The 16,439-nt window shown below is 32.8% G+C and overlaps 2 protein-coding genes across 5 annotated transcripts; one reads left to right on the top strand and one right to left on the bottom strand.

The window, feature by feature from the left end:
- Window positions 1-1,251: 1,251 nt before the first annotated feature.
- LOC110650172 (calcineurin B-like protein 9) lies at window positions 1,252-12,109 on the top strand. Of its 4 annotated transcripts, none has more exons than XR_002493899.2 (11): window positions 1,253-1,589; window positions 2,005-2,146; window positions 3,224-3,306; window positions 3,908-3,967; window positions 4,753-4,861; window positions 5,002-5,054; window positions 6,014-6,094; window positions 6,877-6,989; window positions 7,101-7,215; window positions 10,511-10,670; window positions 11,184-12,109. XR_002493899.2 is itself a non-coding variant. In XM_021805013.2 (9 exons), the coding sequence occupies exons 2-9, from the start codon at window positions 2,068-2,070 to the stop codon at window positions 7,162-7,164; spliced, it is 642 nt and encodes a 213-aa protein (XP_021660705.2). In that variant the 5' UTR covers window positions 1,252-1,589; window positions 1,976-2,067; the 3' UTR covers window positions 7,165-7,425. The 4 variants fall into 4 exon arrangements, 2 of the variants coding, with proteins under 2 accessions (XP_021660705.2, XP_021660704.2); XR_009144063.1 differs by having other exon boundaries at window positions 11,102-12,109; XM_021805013.2 differs by lacking the exons at window positions 10,511-10,670; window positions 11,184-12,109 and having other exon boundaries at window positions 1,252-1,589; window positions 1,976-2,146; window positions 7,101-7,425.
- Window positions 8,947-16,439, bottom strand: LOC110650171 (serine/threonine-protein kinase PBL34). Its single transcript, XM_021805011.2, has 6 exons — window positions 15,504-16,439; window positions 13,540-13,889; window positions 13,269-13,404; window positions 11,892-12,028; window positions 11,685-11,808; window positions 8,947-10,010 (listed from the first exon to the last, which is right to left on the bottom strand). The coding sequence occupies exons 1-6, from the start codon at window positions 15,685-15,687 to the stop codon at window positions 9,484-9,486; spliced, it is 1,458 nt and encodes a 485-aa protein (XP_021660703.1). The 5' UTR covers window positions 15,688-16,439; the 3' UTR covers window positions 8,947-9,483.

The raw sequence follows: 16,439 nt of genomic DNA, 5'->3' as shown, positions 1-16,439 counted from the left end.
AATTTTAATCTATATATGGAAGAATAATGATTGTACTTTGTAGATATGGAAAATAAAAAAAAAATCCAATTACAAATAATGTGCTTTAAAAAAAAAAACTAATTATAAATCTTTTGGGTGGTTGTTTTCTCTGGCCTTTTTCAACCACTTTTCCTTTTTCTTTTTAATTCAAAAAGAATCAGCATTTCAATTGATTACAAGGATAGCACATGCCAAAAAGAAGGTCAACTTGGAAGTCAACAAGTTTTTGTTTTTTTATCAGTTCCATTCATGATTTAATTATTAAATATTATTTAAATATTATTAAATTAACAATAAGTCATTTACAGATGCTAATGGTCCAAATTATACAATGTGAACAGATGAGAAAGAATCAAAGCAACACCAGTGGACAACTGATCATATTGACAAAAATTTCCAAAATTTCAATCCTACAATTAAAATTATAAATAATATGTATAAAATTCTTATAGTATCGAATAAAGGGGTAAATTGAAAAAATAAATAAAAAAATTATTATGTTAAATAAAATTAATATAATTATAAATTTAATATTTATTCTACAAAATTAGTATGTCAAGAATATTTTTAAAAATAAATATTTAATTTTATATATAATTTAATGAGATTTAATTTAAAAGCATATTAAAGTTTATTTATTTTATGAAAAATAATTTATATATAAAAATTATTTTTTATAAAAAATATTTAATAAAAATATTTTTATTATTTAATTATAATATTTAATTAATGATATCTGTTTATAAAATTTTATATTTTATTAAAATTATTAAAATTTAAAAAATAAGAAATTATTTTTAATAAAAAATAAAAATTATTTTACTTAAAAATAATTTATTTTTTTAATTAAAGAAAATTTACTAAAATTTAAAAAATAAAAACTATTTTTTAGTTAAAAAAAATAAAAATTATTTTACTTAAAAATAATTTAATTTTTTTTAATTTAAAAAATATTTTTAATTAATTAATTTTTTTAGTCTCCTAAAGTGACCTAAACACTAAAAAAAGGTCCAAATTTCGGAAAAGCAAACGGGCCTAAACAGGAAAACAAATCTTCAGTTTGAATTCAGCAGGTCAAACGGGGTTCCAAGGCAGCCGTGACCCTGGGAAGATTCTGCTCTGTTTCTGTTTAGTCTATCCTCAACGCACTGTTCACGCGCCATGGCATGTGTTTTGTAATTCGTTTCGCGTCGGCGTCGCGTTTGGTTCCCTTTCCTTATTATATCAGAAAAAAAAAAGGAGAAAAATAAAAAAAGCAAGCGTGAGAAAAATTTCTTGGGGAGTTCGATGATCAGACAGGTCAAAAAAGCAACAAAAAGTCTCTATTAGCCGTCCAATCAGCCCATATTTAGCAACCCATACACTGTTAACTAACGCATACAAATCACACGCACACGCACACGCACACTCTGTCTCTCTCTTTGTCTCCGTGCTGTTGTCTATTTAATTTTCTTTGGTTTCTAAGAAAAGTTGGGGTTGAGGGAAGGGAGAAATATTGAACTTTACTTTTCAATTTATTACCTCTTCCATCATATACACGCGGCATTTTCTGTACGATATTTTTGTTGGTGAGTTTTTTTAAATTATTCCTTTGCTGTTTTATGTGATGTTCTTTTGTTTTTTCATTCATTTTTTTTTTAAATCTTGTTGCTCTTTTTTTGTGATTTTGTTTTTAATGATTCAAAGCAGTTTTATGGGTTTTCGATGATTTTGCTTTTTTCTCCTCTTCCCTGTTGTGTTACTGAGAAATTGGAGGAAAATGAATAATAAAGGTTAAATTTTGGGAATTTTTCATTATTTGGTTGATATTGAAATACTTTTTTTGTAAAAAGAAGGGAGATCATTGTCAACTTTTTATTCAAATTTGTTGTGATCGATTTTTTTTTGGGAGTTATTAATAATTGTAATTTTCGCGTGGTGGTCTTTTCGATATTGGGTTTTTGTAAATTGCAAGGTTAAGATGATTTTGGTGGTGAATTGTAGTTTAAAGGCTAGGCGCCGAGTCTAGTATTGGTGTTTCTTTTTCTCTTCCTTCATCATCAGTAAATGGGCTGCGTTAGTTCTAAAGTTGGAAGACACGTTCCTGGACATGAGGACCCCATAGCCCTTTCTTCACAAACAGCTTGTAAGTTGTTCATCTGTTCCATTGATATGGCATTTCAGTTTTAAAATTTGCTTGGCAGTTTACATGACAATAAAAGATTAGTTGTTGACTCTGACGAGGTCACAGATTTACGATCTGAAAGCCTTTTTTTTTGGGTTTGTTGGGTCCTTTGAACTTATGTGTGCTCAGCTCTAGTTGGTTAACGTTACTCAGCTGCCTCCCCTCTTCCCTTTGTTTTTGTTAGATAGAATACCTGGGTCTTTGGTATGTTTTAAAGTAGCATATCTATATCTACCCAGAGGAGGGGGAACTAAAGATGTGCGATTATATTGCAATTCTTTTATTATTTAACTATGCTGTGTTTTTTTATCCCAAGATGCCAATATTGTTTAGATCCCATATTGGTTTGGCACAGATGTGATAGCTAATACACTCCTTATATGGCCTTGAGCACTCCTCCCCTGAGCTATCTTTTGGGTGAGTTAGGCCCCGCCCGTAGGGGTAAGTTAGGCCTGTCTATTTTCTTAAGAATAGTAGTAGGCTCTTTCCAACTAATGTTTGGGTCTCTCCTAAGCATTTCACGCTCCAGGTGTAGCGGGAGGGGCGTGAGGGGGTGTGAGATAGGTAATGGATCTTTATATGACCTTGGCACTCTTTCCCCTTTGAGCTAGCTTTTAGGGTGAGTTATGCCAAATATCCTAAACCGTTGACCTTTTTCTTCAATTTTTTTGATAACTGATTAAATTTTATTTCTGCAAAGTAACAAGATTTGAGGTTTAATATCTCAAATATGAAATCATAGTTCATATATTTTAGTATTTTATATAGTGTAATATATTTATCATGCTTCTACTGCAGTTGTTTGAAAGAAAGTCCAATCTGAACTTATTTAGTTGTCATTTAATTCAGCCTCTTGATATGATATTAAGCTGGATGTGAACACTATCTGTTGATTTTGTGCATTCTCAAGTTGGCATGCCTTTTATTCTTTGTTCCGCCATCTCACATGTTTGTATTTGTGCCTCTTTGTGGTTTAATGGGTAGTCACGCTAACTTGCGTGCCTTTTTTTTTTTTTTGGGTGTGTGTGTGTTCCTCAGTTAGTGTAAGCGAAGTTGAAGCACTGTTTGAACTATTCAAGAGCATTAGCAGTTCTGTTGTTGATGATGGATTAATAAATAAGGTATCATGCAACAGCACTCTTAACTCATATCTCCTTTCTTTAATCAATTTGGTATGGTCTTTTCCTTTTATTTCTCTTATCAGCTGTAATGGTGCTCATCTTTACCATTCACAAGGATAAAAGGTTCCTTCCATATTTTTCTAAGTGTGTGTTTCTGCGTGCAAAAGGCTACATGTTAGCAGGAGCCATAGCTTACTCAATGATTGGATGCTGAGGGTACTAATTAACCTAGATGGTAGCTTGCTAGATTTGATAATGATGAAACTACCCTCACAATATTGATCTTGATAATTGTCTGGCAGTATACTTGTTTTATACCAAATATTATTTATTAAATCCTTGTTAGATTCTTATGTTGTGATGATCATGATGAACATATCCTCACAGTATTGTTCTTTATAATTGTCTGGCAGTATACTTGTTTCGTATTGAATATTATTTATTCAATAAGGACTTCCTGTGTGTTTATGGTAGGAATTTGATACTTACATTCCATAATGATTAGAATGACTAGTAGATATTCATCTGGCATTATAAAATTTCCAATTTCATATGAAATATTAGTTCAAAATGTAGTTTTAAAGAGTTCTTGTGTGTGCAGGAGGAGTTTCAGCTGGCTCTTTTCAAGAACAGAAAGAAAGAGAATCTCTTTGCTAATAGAGTATTATTCTTACCCTCTTTATTTTATTTATAATGAAAAAAAAATAGTATAAAAGGGAAAAAGAACTTATGTTATCATAACCTGCTGAATTTTTTGTGTTATTGGCTTGATGCTCGCATTCATTTTAGGTTGAACTTAGCTTGATATTGAACTATCTGCAGTTGACTGGTTAACCATCCTTTTTCTGTTTCATTCTAATTATATAGTATAGTTGTTAAATGTGCGCCTGAATTGCAAGGTGCACAGGGCGCTGGCCCTAGAGCCTCTGGTGAAAGACAGGTGCCCTCTAACAGGCAGAGACCTAGCACACATTCCTAATTATACCTCTGGCGAGAGCTTTCATAGTCAAAAGCCACTGCACCAGGCTAGAACTTGCCAATCTACCTGAATCTGGTGTTGATGTGTCAGGACGTAATTGGAATCTTTTCAGACCAGCGTACCTGGACCATCAATACTTTTATTTTCAACTTTTGCATGCCTTATATCCCACTCCTCATATCCTCTTTTCAATCTTCTCTTCCTCTTTACCCCCTTTCCCTGCCAGCTCAGCTTCTTTGTTTCTGGTTACCTGTGTTACTTTCTTTTTGCCTTTATTTTTTAAGTAACAACAATGTTGAAACCTATAATAAATATTATAAAATAACATGATTAGCTGTTGTGTGGACAAAAGTTAAAATGACTTATAAAATTTATATGTACATTATAACCAGCAAAATAAATGTTTTTCTTATTACCTTTTTCATTCAGCAGTGTAGATTTTGAGATTTGAATAATTTTTCATGCAGATCTTTGATCTCTTTGACGTTAAGCAAAAAGGAGTCATTGATTTTGGCGACTTTGTTAGAGCACTCAATGTCTTTCATCCCAATGCTCCACGAGAAGACAAGATAGACTGTAAGTTGAATAGACATTGTACAATGACCTTCCATTGCATAGACTGGAGTACTGTTGTTATCTATTATTCTCTGTATACCTCCAAATCTTATATTGCAATCCACTACTGCTTACATGCTATGTTTGGAATTGCCTTGCAGTTTCATTTAGGCTTTATGATTTGGAGAATACAGGATTTATTGAGCGTCAAGAGGTATGTTGAGAGTCGTTTTATTTGCCTGTATTATAATCCAAATGCATATAGCTAGGTGAACAAATCTCTATTTTGTAATTGTAAGCTTTTGGTTGACCGTTAAGTCTATCAGAACCTTAGGTGACAATGATTTTGCAAAGGAAATTGTAGCCTATATGCTGCGTGTTGGTTTTTCTTTTTTTCCCTGTTGTCATTGCATTCCATTTGGAACTTGTGAAGCTTAAGATATTGAACACAAGATTCTCTGCCAGCATTTCGTGGAGCCAATCTTAATATATAAGTATGAAAGCTTATGAAAGGAAAAGCGATTGGTTTCTAAACAAAACTAGCATTTGGAGGTGGATGTGAGGGGTGGCAAGATAACATGATTGTTTTTGCTAAAATCCCCCACCAATATTCAATTGGTGTCACGCCCAGCTGTTATTGGTTCCCAACAATGTTCTTGCAAAAAACGAAAAAACTTGAGTGGAGTACAGATCAGCAATCCAGCCAAGATTTCACTGCATTAGGGACATTGATACGTAATAAAAAATGTTCATTGATTTTTAAATTACAAATTGAAGTTTAAGTGCAGTAGTTTGTATTAGTTATAAATTCAGGGACAATGGGTGAAATTTACATGCATTAATTAAACCATTGGTTTCTGCAGTAAACTTTTGCAGTTTAGCATAAAAGATCCCAATGAATAAAATTTTGTCCTTGGTATCCATTCTTTCAATTGTTGGAGTTCTTGTATTTTTTAAAGTGATCTTATGATCAATATGCCTATGATTCTTCCTCAAATTTAAATGAACTTTCCTCCATGACCTAATTTGAGATTATTATGTTAATTGTTGAATAAAGCATTCACAAATTCAAGTTTATTGTAGGAGGAGACCATCTTTTGTATTATTTTATTCATTTGATTTTCACTTCATTCAAAACTCTGCTGGCATCTTCATTGTATGTGATTTTGGCAGGTTAAGCAAATGTTGATTGCACTCCTTTGTGAATCTGAAATGAAGTTGGCTGATGAGACAATTGAGATAATTCTTGATAAGGTAAGTTATTGCTTCTAATGGGTCTGTTGTTAACTAACTGTTTTCTAATCAGGTTTTGACTAATGACTCTCATGCATCCCTTTTTTGGTCCACCATAATATCTGTTAAACTAACTATATCCCACGTTTTTTAAATCCATCTTTAAAAAAGAAAAATAAAATTACAGCAGCAGCAGTTGTGACAATTATGGTTTGGCCACAGCACGCCGTAATAGCAACAGTGTTAACTAACAGGTCACAAGTTACAGCCTGGTTATCTAAGACTAAACAGTACCTTGGCTTGAGTGCACCACTATGTGATAATGTAACATTATGAAAATTTAGAAGTTTTTTATGTTATAAATTTAGAGGCACTTTTGGCATCCTGGTTGCAGATGGATTTGCTTTCATTCTCATGGACCACAGATGCATAACAAGCTTCATTTTGTTTTCCTATGCTGGTTTTTGTTTCCATTTTACTGAGGCATAGAATGCACCTGGTCAACTTTTATCAAACCTATCAACAATTAAACAAAAGAAAAAATGGTTTATACCTATGTACCTTGAAGCTGGAGTCGCACATTTTGAAAATATTCGTAGATTTTCAACTGATCTGAATGTTAACGGTTCATATCCTATGTTTGAATATCTTTATTTGGCAAGGGTATTTTGAGGGTGAACTGAATAGAAAGTAAATATGGATTACATTATACATGCATTAAAGGGCAATGTATTGTGACATGGATTTTATTGGATTTATTTTTTTTTTATCAACAAAAAAATGGTGTTTAATTTTGTGGGCAGACTTTCTTGGAAGCTGATTCTGACAGTGATGGTAAGATAGACAAATCCGAATGGCAGAACTTCGTCTGTAAAAACCCATCCTTGTTAAAGATCATGACACTACCCTATCTAAGGTAATCTAGCAAAACATTTCTAGTCCCTACTTCCCTGGAACAATCATAAGATTTTGTAGATTTGTGTTTCTTTGTTAATTGTGTAATTATTTGCTTATGATATAAATGCAGGGACATCACAACGACATTCCCTAGTTTCGTTTTCAACTCGGAGGTGGATGAAACTGCTACCTGAAAGGCTGAAATTTTCGATCGCGCAAATAGCTTAGGATATGACAAACAGTTGGTATGAACCACCGACTTCTCAAATTTTTTTTTTTTTTTTTTTTCTGAAAAATTTACAGAAGTCAAGAAGTGTGTTACTCATAAGATGGAAAGATCCATTGTGAGTAAAAGTTAGCTTGAGTTAACTGTTTTAACTGTAAAGCATCATTGTTCTAATTGATATTCTGTCCATTTTTCATGTTAATAATAGTAGTTTCATAGTGAGAAAGAAGTTTTCTTCTTCTTCTTCTTCTTATTATTATTATTATTATTATTATTATCAAGTCCTAAGACATTTCTGTTCTGTTTGTTTGGTGGCATTATGCAAAAGCATAGAACAATGATTCATAGGTTGGATTTCATTTTGGTATTATTATCTGGAGGAAAAATATAATTCTAAAAAATTTTTGTCCTAAATTTTAATTATTTCTGAACATTAGAGAGTTAAATATGATTTGTCTATTTCTTTCCCCTAAGGGTGAGTATTCATCAATTTGATTCAATTTGGTTTGAAAAAAAAAAAAAAAACTGAATTTTTAGCGAAATAAATCAAATTGAGCTGTATTACAAAGAATTGAATTGAAGTAAACAAATAAAAATTTTTAGCAGATCAAATTGAATTGGTTTAGTTTGATTTAATTTAATTTGATATAAACTTCATCATTGATTTTTTTGAATTCGTTTCGGACTTAATTTTAGTTATATTTTTATTTTTAATTTAAGGCTTAAGGATAATTAATTAAAAAATTATTTAATTTGATAATTTTTCTTAAAAAATTAAATTGAATTGAATAAAATAAAAATTAAATTAAATTGTAAAAAAATTAAATCGAATTTTTGAACCAAATTAAATCAACCAATTAAACCCAGAGAGTTTCATAATGAGCTTTTCCATTGCTGTTAATATGAAATTAATATACTCAATTTTAAAATGTCAAAAAATACACAAAGAAATAAATAGTAAAAAATTGAAATAAAATCATAAAATATTTGTTAAAAATCACTAAATTAAATAAATCAATCTGACTCCACAAACTGTTTGATTTATTTTAATTTAAAATATGAACTTTAGAATAGTAAAATCTTGAATTTAAATCTCATTCAAAATTATTTATATAAAAAAGTTTACAAAAATAATTTTACGAATCAAAGTTTGAAAAAATAAATAATTTATTAACGAACGAATATTTTTTTATTAAAGATAGTAGGTCCCACCGGGGGTCAAACCCAGGTCGCTTGATTCAAAGTCCAGAGTGCCAACCACTACACCATGGAACCACTAGATATTAAGCAATCGTTTGGCTAAATTTCAATAATTAAGCTTTTATTATAAAATAATGCAAAAGTCCACCAAAATCATATAAAATATAAAAAAAAATTACGGAGCAAAATTTAAAAAAAAAAAATCTACAATTAATAGTAAAAAATATATATATTTTTTTTAAATAATCAATATTTTTAATATTAATCCTTCTTAAAACATATTAAAACATATTATTACGCTACGGCTTCGTTTGAAATAAAATTATTTGCATGAAAAATAAGTTAATTGAATTTTTTTTATAATTATATTTAATTTTTATTTCTTTAAAAATAATTTTTTTTAAATTAAAAAAAATTAAATTCTTTTATTTTAAATATAAAAATTAAAAAATAATTAAATTAAATTATTATAAAATTTTAAATTCCAAATAAGGGGTAAAAATATGCTAATAATTATGCTAAACATCCGCTTCCTTACCTGCAATAAAAATAAATAACATTTCAAAGAGAATTTATTAATCTTAATTCATTTTATAATTCAATTTATACAACTTTTTTAGTGTGTATATATATATATACACACACACACACTTAGAGAGGACAGAGAGGACAGGTGAAGGTAGAGAATGACAAAATTGGCCCTGTCCACCATTGCTCTTCCTAGATAAACTAGGAACAACCAGCAAAAGTCTCCAACTGCCACAATGTAAACAGACAAAAGATTCTATTGATTTTCAAGCAAAAAACCAATAAAAATTAAATTCTATAGAAGACAAAAAGAAGACTTTAGAGCTGGAGAAGCAGCAATATTTGATATTTCATGTTCCTAAAAAGTTACATGCTGCAGAAAAGCTCCTTCTTGATCCTCTTTTAATCTCAAAGTTCCCACTGTTTAGTCTTTTAGACTCCTTACTATGAGAACACCAGCATATAAAACTTCCAAATGCACCCCAAAAAGGTCTGAGTTTCTCAGTACAATCCCTGAACTTAAATCAGGTAAATGGGATAAAAGCGGATGAGCATGGACTCAATGCTGTGGTTGCCCAGCATTCAGAGTTGGTGACTTGTATAAATGGTTGTGATTGCATGGGGAAACATGAGGACCGTTTGGTATGGTGAGGTTCCTGGTTGGTTGCACATTCCTCGACATCCCTTGACATGCTTTGCTTCCAGTTCGAGTTCTAGGATTTGAGCTGCCACGCTCTGCTTGCATGGCCTGAAAGTAGGATGAAGAACAGGCCATGTCCTTGAGGTGGGGCAGAGGTTTTAAGACTTCAACAATTTCACTCATAAGAGGTCTGGCTTTTGCATCACGGTTGAGGCAGTGAGCAGCCAACTGTATTGCCTTCTGAGCACCCTTGATTGAGAACTGTCCTTCAAGGCGAGGATCTATCAGTCGGTAGAACCTTCGCGTCTCCCCAAGATACGGTCGTGCCCATTCCACCAAATTACGTTCACCATTTGGTCGGTTTTTGTCCATGGATCTTCTGCCAGTTAACAGTTCAAGTAAAACCACCCCAAAGCTATAAATATCGCTCTTGGAGGTAAGATGTCCTGACATAAAATTAAATATAATAGGTGTAAATGGATTGCAAAGAAAATTTAGTAGATAAAAAATAAAAGCCCAAAAGAGAAACCAAAATATTTGTGCATGCAGAGAGAGAGAGAGAGAGAGAGAGAGAGAGAGACTATTTTGATATTGAATTATGTTTTTCCCTATTCTTCTTTCTTATTTGTTTGTTTGTTTCTCTCTCGTGAGGTTTAAAACTGGTCACCAAATCTTTCAACTAATAACTAGTATCTAATTCATGCTGTAGAAAACTAAAAACTAAATATTCAAAATTTCCCTCAAGTCTGATTGACTCACCAGCAATTGCATTAATGAATGCTCTGGAAACACCACAATATGCAAAAGGAAATTGCACAAATATTCCTATGTGATACTACAATAATCATGCTAAGATGTGATGTCACTTTCCAAACAAAATTTCAACATATTATAGATTTAGGGGATAAATCTCTCTGACCATATATTTTGCTCCTTTAAAACGCAGGACCTGTGAGAGTTCAGAATTGTAAAGATGCAAAGCAACCGATACCAACCTTTAAAGTACAAGCAAAGAAGTCTAGCATGCCATGTTGTCTTTTTCGTATAACCTGTAACTCCAGTTGCAATTAGCAGACTCCTTCAATGCAAGTTTCCATAGTTTTTGGGTAACTTTAATTCCATTTAAATTCATTGATCAGTGTTCATTATTAGGTTAGCATTCATTTAACTTTCAACTTTAGAGGATTAGATTTATTTGGCAATTAGTAATTTTATTGCTAGTACTCCAATCATTTCCACTAAAATCTAGCAACAAAATAGGATTAAAACCAAGTAGCTTCCATGAAGGGAGAGTCCATTTATCATCTTGATCGAACATTTACATATCTTCAACTTGAAACTCCATCCCAAATCCTAATTTGCAATAACATGATTGAAGATTTATTTATACAATTTTTTTTGTTAAAAATCTCACCAGTTTTTTTTTTTCATTTTCTTTTGAAATAGTGTTCTGGATACTAACACATTTTTATGATGGTAGACATTGAAATTCATATAATTTTATGCAATTAATGAAATAAAAAAAATGGGTCTGCAGTGCAGTGGAGGTTTGATAAATCACACACAAAAAAAAGTTTCAGTAGTAGCATTGAAGTGATTTGCATAGTGCTGAGATGCAGGTGAAGTAACGCTGTTAGTGACTGGGCAACAATAGGGCAGCATTGGTAAATCGGTGGAGATAAGAATGATGGTCCACGAATTTAGCAACAAAAAGGGTGATTCTGGCATGGCTTTGTTGCATCAGAGATAGTGGTAGGGTATGGAGGTCAGAGGTGGTTATGCTGTGAAACTGTAAACTTTTGCTCCTTTCAATTAAAACCACATGTTCTATTCTCACAAGAGGAAAATATTTGTTACTTCTTTTCTTCCCTTCTCATGTGCAGATGCATATGCACTACCAAGCATGTGCAAAAAGGCATGCCTTTTTCAGGAAGTGGGAAGCACTAGACAGCTAAAGTAGGACTATAATGGAGAGATACCAGGTAAACAAATCATGAGAAGAAAGTGAGACACTTAGCAACATGAAATTCAGGTTCATAGTCAATTCCAACCTTAAGAACACAACAAAAAATTCCTATACTTACCAAAGGATAATGACACGTGCTATTTGTAATGCTCACCTGTCATCACGTATTCAGGCGCTGCATAACCATATGTTCCCATGACACGTGTAGACACATGAGTCTTATCTCCTTCAGGACCATCTTTGGCAAGCCCAAAATCAGAAAGCTTGGCATTGTAATCCTGGAACAGATTCAGCAATATTTTAGAGAAGAGCAAGACAAGGATGAAAATAGTGCATTACATGCGTAACACTAGTCACCCACAGCATCTAGCAGGATGTTAGATGTTTTAAAATCTCGATATATCACTGGCCGTTCAGCTTCCTCATGAAGAAATGCAAGGCCCTGTGCAGCACCGAGTGCAATCTTCATTCTGGTGGACCAAGGGAGAGGCAGGGACCCTGCTATTTTAAACATAATTACTCTGACAGATGTGCAATAAAATTGTTGACTAGCAGAAGATAGTTTAGTCACTTAAACAATCAAGTGTGTGCTTCTGTGTTTCGGGAGATGAGGGGTGGGCTGGATAACATTCATGGAATGCATTATCTCAAGAAATTATGATCTTCTAAATGCAGTCATCTATGGCGCAATCTTTCCTTAAAAAGCTATGGTGAAAAGATTATCCACACTGTTTGAATTTTCCCAGGACCCTCAACACAAACTAATGTTCATTTTCAATAGATAGCATAAACAGAAAGTCATGCATTTCAAAATATTTTGTGATTTTTGCATTTCTACTTTCACTAGATAATAATCATTCATGGTATGCATTTGCAGCTTCAGCCAATGGTTGTGAATTAGCTATATGTATTTATCCCTTAAGTTTATGCACACCAAAACTTGATATTTAAAAACTTTAGAAAAGAGACAAACAGACAAACAAATAAAACATGCATACAAGCAGTATATTAAGTATCGTATCTATCTGATCCTTCAATCAATGGTGATACATGAGCTATGCATCTATCCCTTAAGTTTGTGCACATCAACACTTTATCACTGTGATATTTTAACTAAATTTTTGTTTAACAACTTAAATTTTCCCAATCCTGAAAAGGCTGTCAAGTTCATGGTGTCAGCTGAATCATTTTTCAACTCATATTATTTATGAACAGAAAAGTAAAATTTTTTCATGCAGATTGCCACTGCTGCAATAACAATGCATTAGCGTGAGATAAGAGAGTATTCATCCCCAACTCAAAGAAAAGAGGGGTAAAAGAAGCTTATGATAAAAGACAATAAAGAACACCATTGCCAGCTATAATACCATCCATCCGTAAATAAATTAGTTGGCATGAGCCCCAAAATGCCATAAATGGCTTTCCCAAAATTTATTAAGCAAATGCAGATATCAAGTTATACCACTAAATACTAATAATTCCCTGAAAAGAAGGCAAAACTTGTACTCTACAATTTTAATATAGAAAAACCCCAAGGATATCTTTTGCATCCTACAGCTCTTCCATAAACCAACTCATCATTTTGGGCCCTCATGAGCCTCCTAATAAAGCTTTGGATTTGAAAGTAAATGCTGTGTACACCCCGTCAATAGATGATTCGATAAGATGTTTACCAATATTATGGAAAGAACAAAGAATACTTAAGCAGATATTAAAAAATAAAAAATTAATTATTTACTTCTGAAGAGGTGATTCTCCAAGCTTCCTCGGGGCATAAACTCGTAAACAAGCAGCCTTTGATCATCCTCAATGCAGTACCCAATTAACTTAACCAAATTAGGATGGAGAAGGTCACCAAGATAATTAACTTCAGCCTGTATGCAAATAGATAAAAAAAAAATAATTAATGATAAGACAGATTGAGTATAAGCACTGGCACAAATATGCAGGAGAAACACGTACGCATAGGTCTACAGATATAAACTACATTAGATTGTGTGGTTTCTTACAAGCCATTCTTTATGACCCTGAAGTCCATCATGGTTCAGAGTTTTTATTGCAACAGGCAGTCCTGTGCCAGGTTTAACTGGAATGGTCCCAGCCTCATTAATCCAACCTTTAAATACACAGCCGAACCCTCCCTCACCAAGAAGACTCTCAGGCCTAAAACTCCTTGTGGCAGACTTAAGCTCATTAAAGGAGAATCTTCGAAGCTGAGAGGCAACCTTCAGTTCCTCAGCTATGTTTGGAGTAGAAGGAATGCTTTCAGTATTGCTAGCGGTTGAAGATGATCCAACCGGAACAACTGGCTGGTCTCTGCTGCTATCATTTGTAGTATCATTTGTAGATTTACTTTCAGCTAAATAAGGCATAAAAGACAAATTATCAGTACATCTGATTTTTCTAAGTTATATATGACTGAATTTGCAGTCAGTAAATTTCAGACAAGTAAAAAGATATCACACCTGCAACATGGGAGATGGACATAAATCACGGTATACACATCTAAATATGGACGTGTATCCGAGGATGCATTTCTTATCAGCTACAAAGTTAAAATGGTAAACTATAGGCCCCTTTCACTTTAAACTACCATTATGACATTTCATCAATTATAAACTGTAAACCTAACTTTACTGAGCATGAATAATAAAAAAAATTATACATATAAACAGCATCCGAAGTTATCGAAAACATGACTAGAGGCTTGTTTTCTATCCATTTGAGGTTTTCTTTTCCTTGTTATAGTAGCTAACTTTTGTCAATTGTGTTATATGGCGCTAATATCTTTGGAAAAAAAAATCAGTATTCAGAACAACACCTTCTAAGCGATATCATGTGGAATATAACATAAAAGACATCTTATCCCTTCTTCTTTTTTTGGCCAAATCTTATCCCTGTTTTAGAATAAGATTTCATGCATGAAATCCAACATAGTAGGTAAGGCTTTGATAAGTTGAATCTCATTGTTTATATATTAATTTTTCCTATTTCATCGTGTGTCTGAGAATTTCGTAAAACCATAAAAAAATTGGTTTCTCAGGTTATTATGAATCTGGATATACATTGTCAGAAAGTTCCGGTCTATAATAAGGTTACCATGTTATGTGCTTTTGAAAACTCGGTCAAATTATTACCACTTCATTTTCACTTAAAATGCAAACAGTAAAATTCCTAACCTTAGGATGGAAAAGACTAAAAGTTCCCTACTTCCTATATATCTGGTACATCATGATGCTTCAATGGTAAGTCAATATGGTCTATTCTATATACCATGGAATAGACAAAAGGAAATTCCAAAAGTTCTTAAAAAATAATTGAATCTGCAAATGTGGAAATGATGTGCTTCATAGCAAAGCAAATGAATGTAATATATATATATATATATATATATATATATATGCCAATATGCCAATATTTTTTCCTATGAACACCATAAACATTGAATAATGCATAATCTGACTGAGTGCGACAAACAACAAATGCTTAACTATTATGTCAGGTATTACTCAACTATTTCACCTTCCAAAGAAAGAGGACGCTTAGCAAACAATTTTTATCTAAAAAAAGTTTGTTAAAAGATATGCCGTGAAGTCAATGATTACCGATCCACCTAAAATCACAAAGTTCAGATTGGAATTTGACAATTAAGAACCTATTAAAATAGAGAATCTCTATATACGAAAGGCATGATAATCATCACATCATAATGAATAAAGAGTAAATAAATTTGAATAAGAATACTGGATGACAAGTGTGGTAAGATCATTCGCTTGCAAATCCAAGGGTTCGAATCAAATATACTATACGCTTAGAGATCCACGTGGTGCCTAATAAGCATGATTAGTGTGTGATCAAGAATAAAATATCTACCTAGCTAATAATTGACCAGATTTTAGTGCATTACAAACAAAGAATTTAACCAAACTAGTAGGATAGAACAATTTGTGGCAACAAATGAAATAAATGATACCATATTGTGTGCTAGTGCCACTTATGGAGCTATCAGCCTTGGTCCTTGAAGAAATGCAGCTCCCCATAAACCTAAACTTAAACCAGCATCCAGTCTCCTCTGCTCCACCACCTTTCTTCTTTTTTCCCTTGGATTTTCCCACACTCCAAGCACCAATGTTCACAGAATCAGGACCCAAAACCATCTTATGATCCTTCTTATGACCCTTCTTATGACCTTAAACTAAGAGAAATTCCCATATATCAGAACTCCATTGCATCCCTTATGATCCTTCTCAGCCAAAATCAGCCCAAACCCATCATCAAGCATCAAAACGCCCCAATTGATAATGCTAATGAAAGAAAAATAAAAAAATAAAAACAAAAAAAAAGTAAAAAAAACCAAAAACTAAACAAAATCCATTAAAGGAGAATCCTTTTTAAAACTTATAAGCCCCCAATTAAAAAACAAACCAATGTCACTCAAATCCAAACGAGGTAATTCAGGTGTAGAAGGCTAAGGCCACAGAAATGGGCATGACCCAGATCACAAAATGACCATGCAAAGCGAAAGAGCCACCATTATGATCAATGTCAAGCTAGCATTAAGAAGAATATGCAGTGCAGAGCAATAAAAAAAAACCCCAGAAAATTAATCAAAGACAATAACGGGCATAAGTGAATAATGTACTTAAATTGCCGGGTCTGTTTCAGCTCAACGAACAAACACAAAAACACATTCACTCACACACTGCATTGCCAAGTGAAGGTGGGACTCCACCAGCAAGCTCTTCAGTACCAGTGATTCTGTAGAGAGAGTGAGAAGGAAAGATGGTAGCTTTAGCCTTTATGCGAGAAAGAAACTTGCGTTACATGCGAGAAAGAGAGAGAGAGAAACAGGGAAAAAGAAAAGTGGGTTTGAGAAAACGGGCAGCGAGACAGTGTCTAGCTTGAAATT

This window comes from Hevea brasiliensis, chromosome 15 (assembly GCF_030052815.1).
Source record: "Hevea brasiliensis isolate MT/VB/25A 57/8 chromosome 15, ASM3005281v1, whole genome shotgun sequence".
Taxonomy (NCBI): Eukaryota; Viridiplantae; Streptophyta; class Magnoliopsida; order Malpighiales; family Euphorbiaceae; genus Hevea; species Hevea brasiliensis.
The sequence above is the reverse complement of the archived record's forward strand: the minus strand, read 5'-3'. Positions and strand labels throughout refer to the sequence as shown.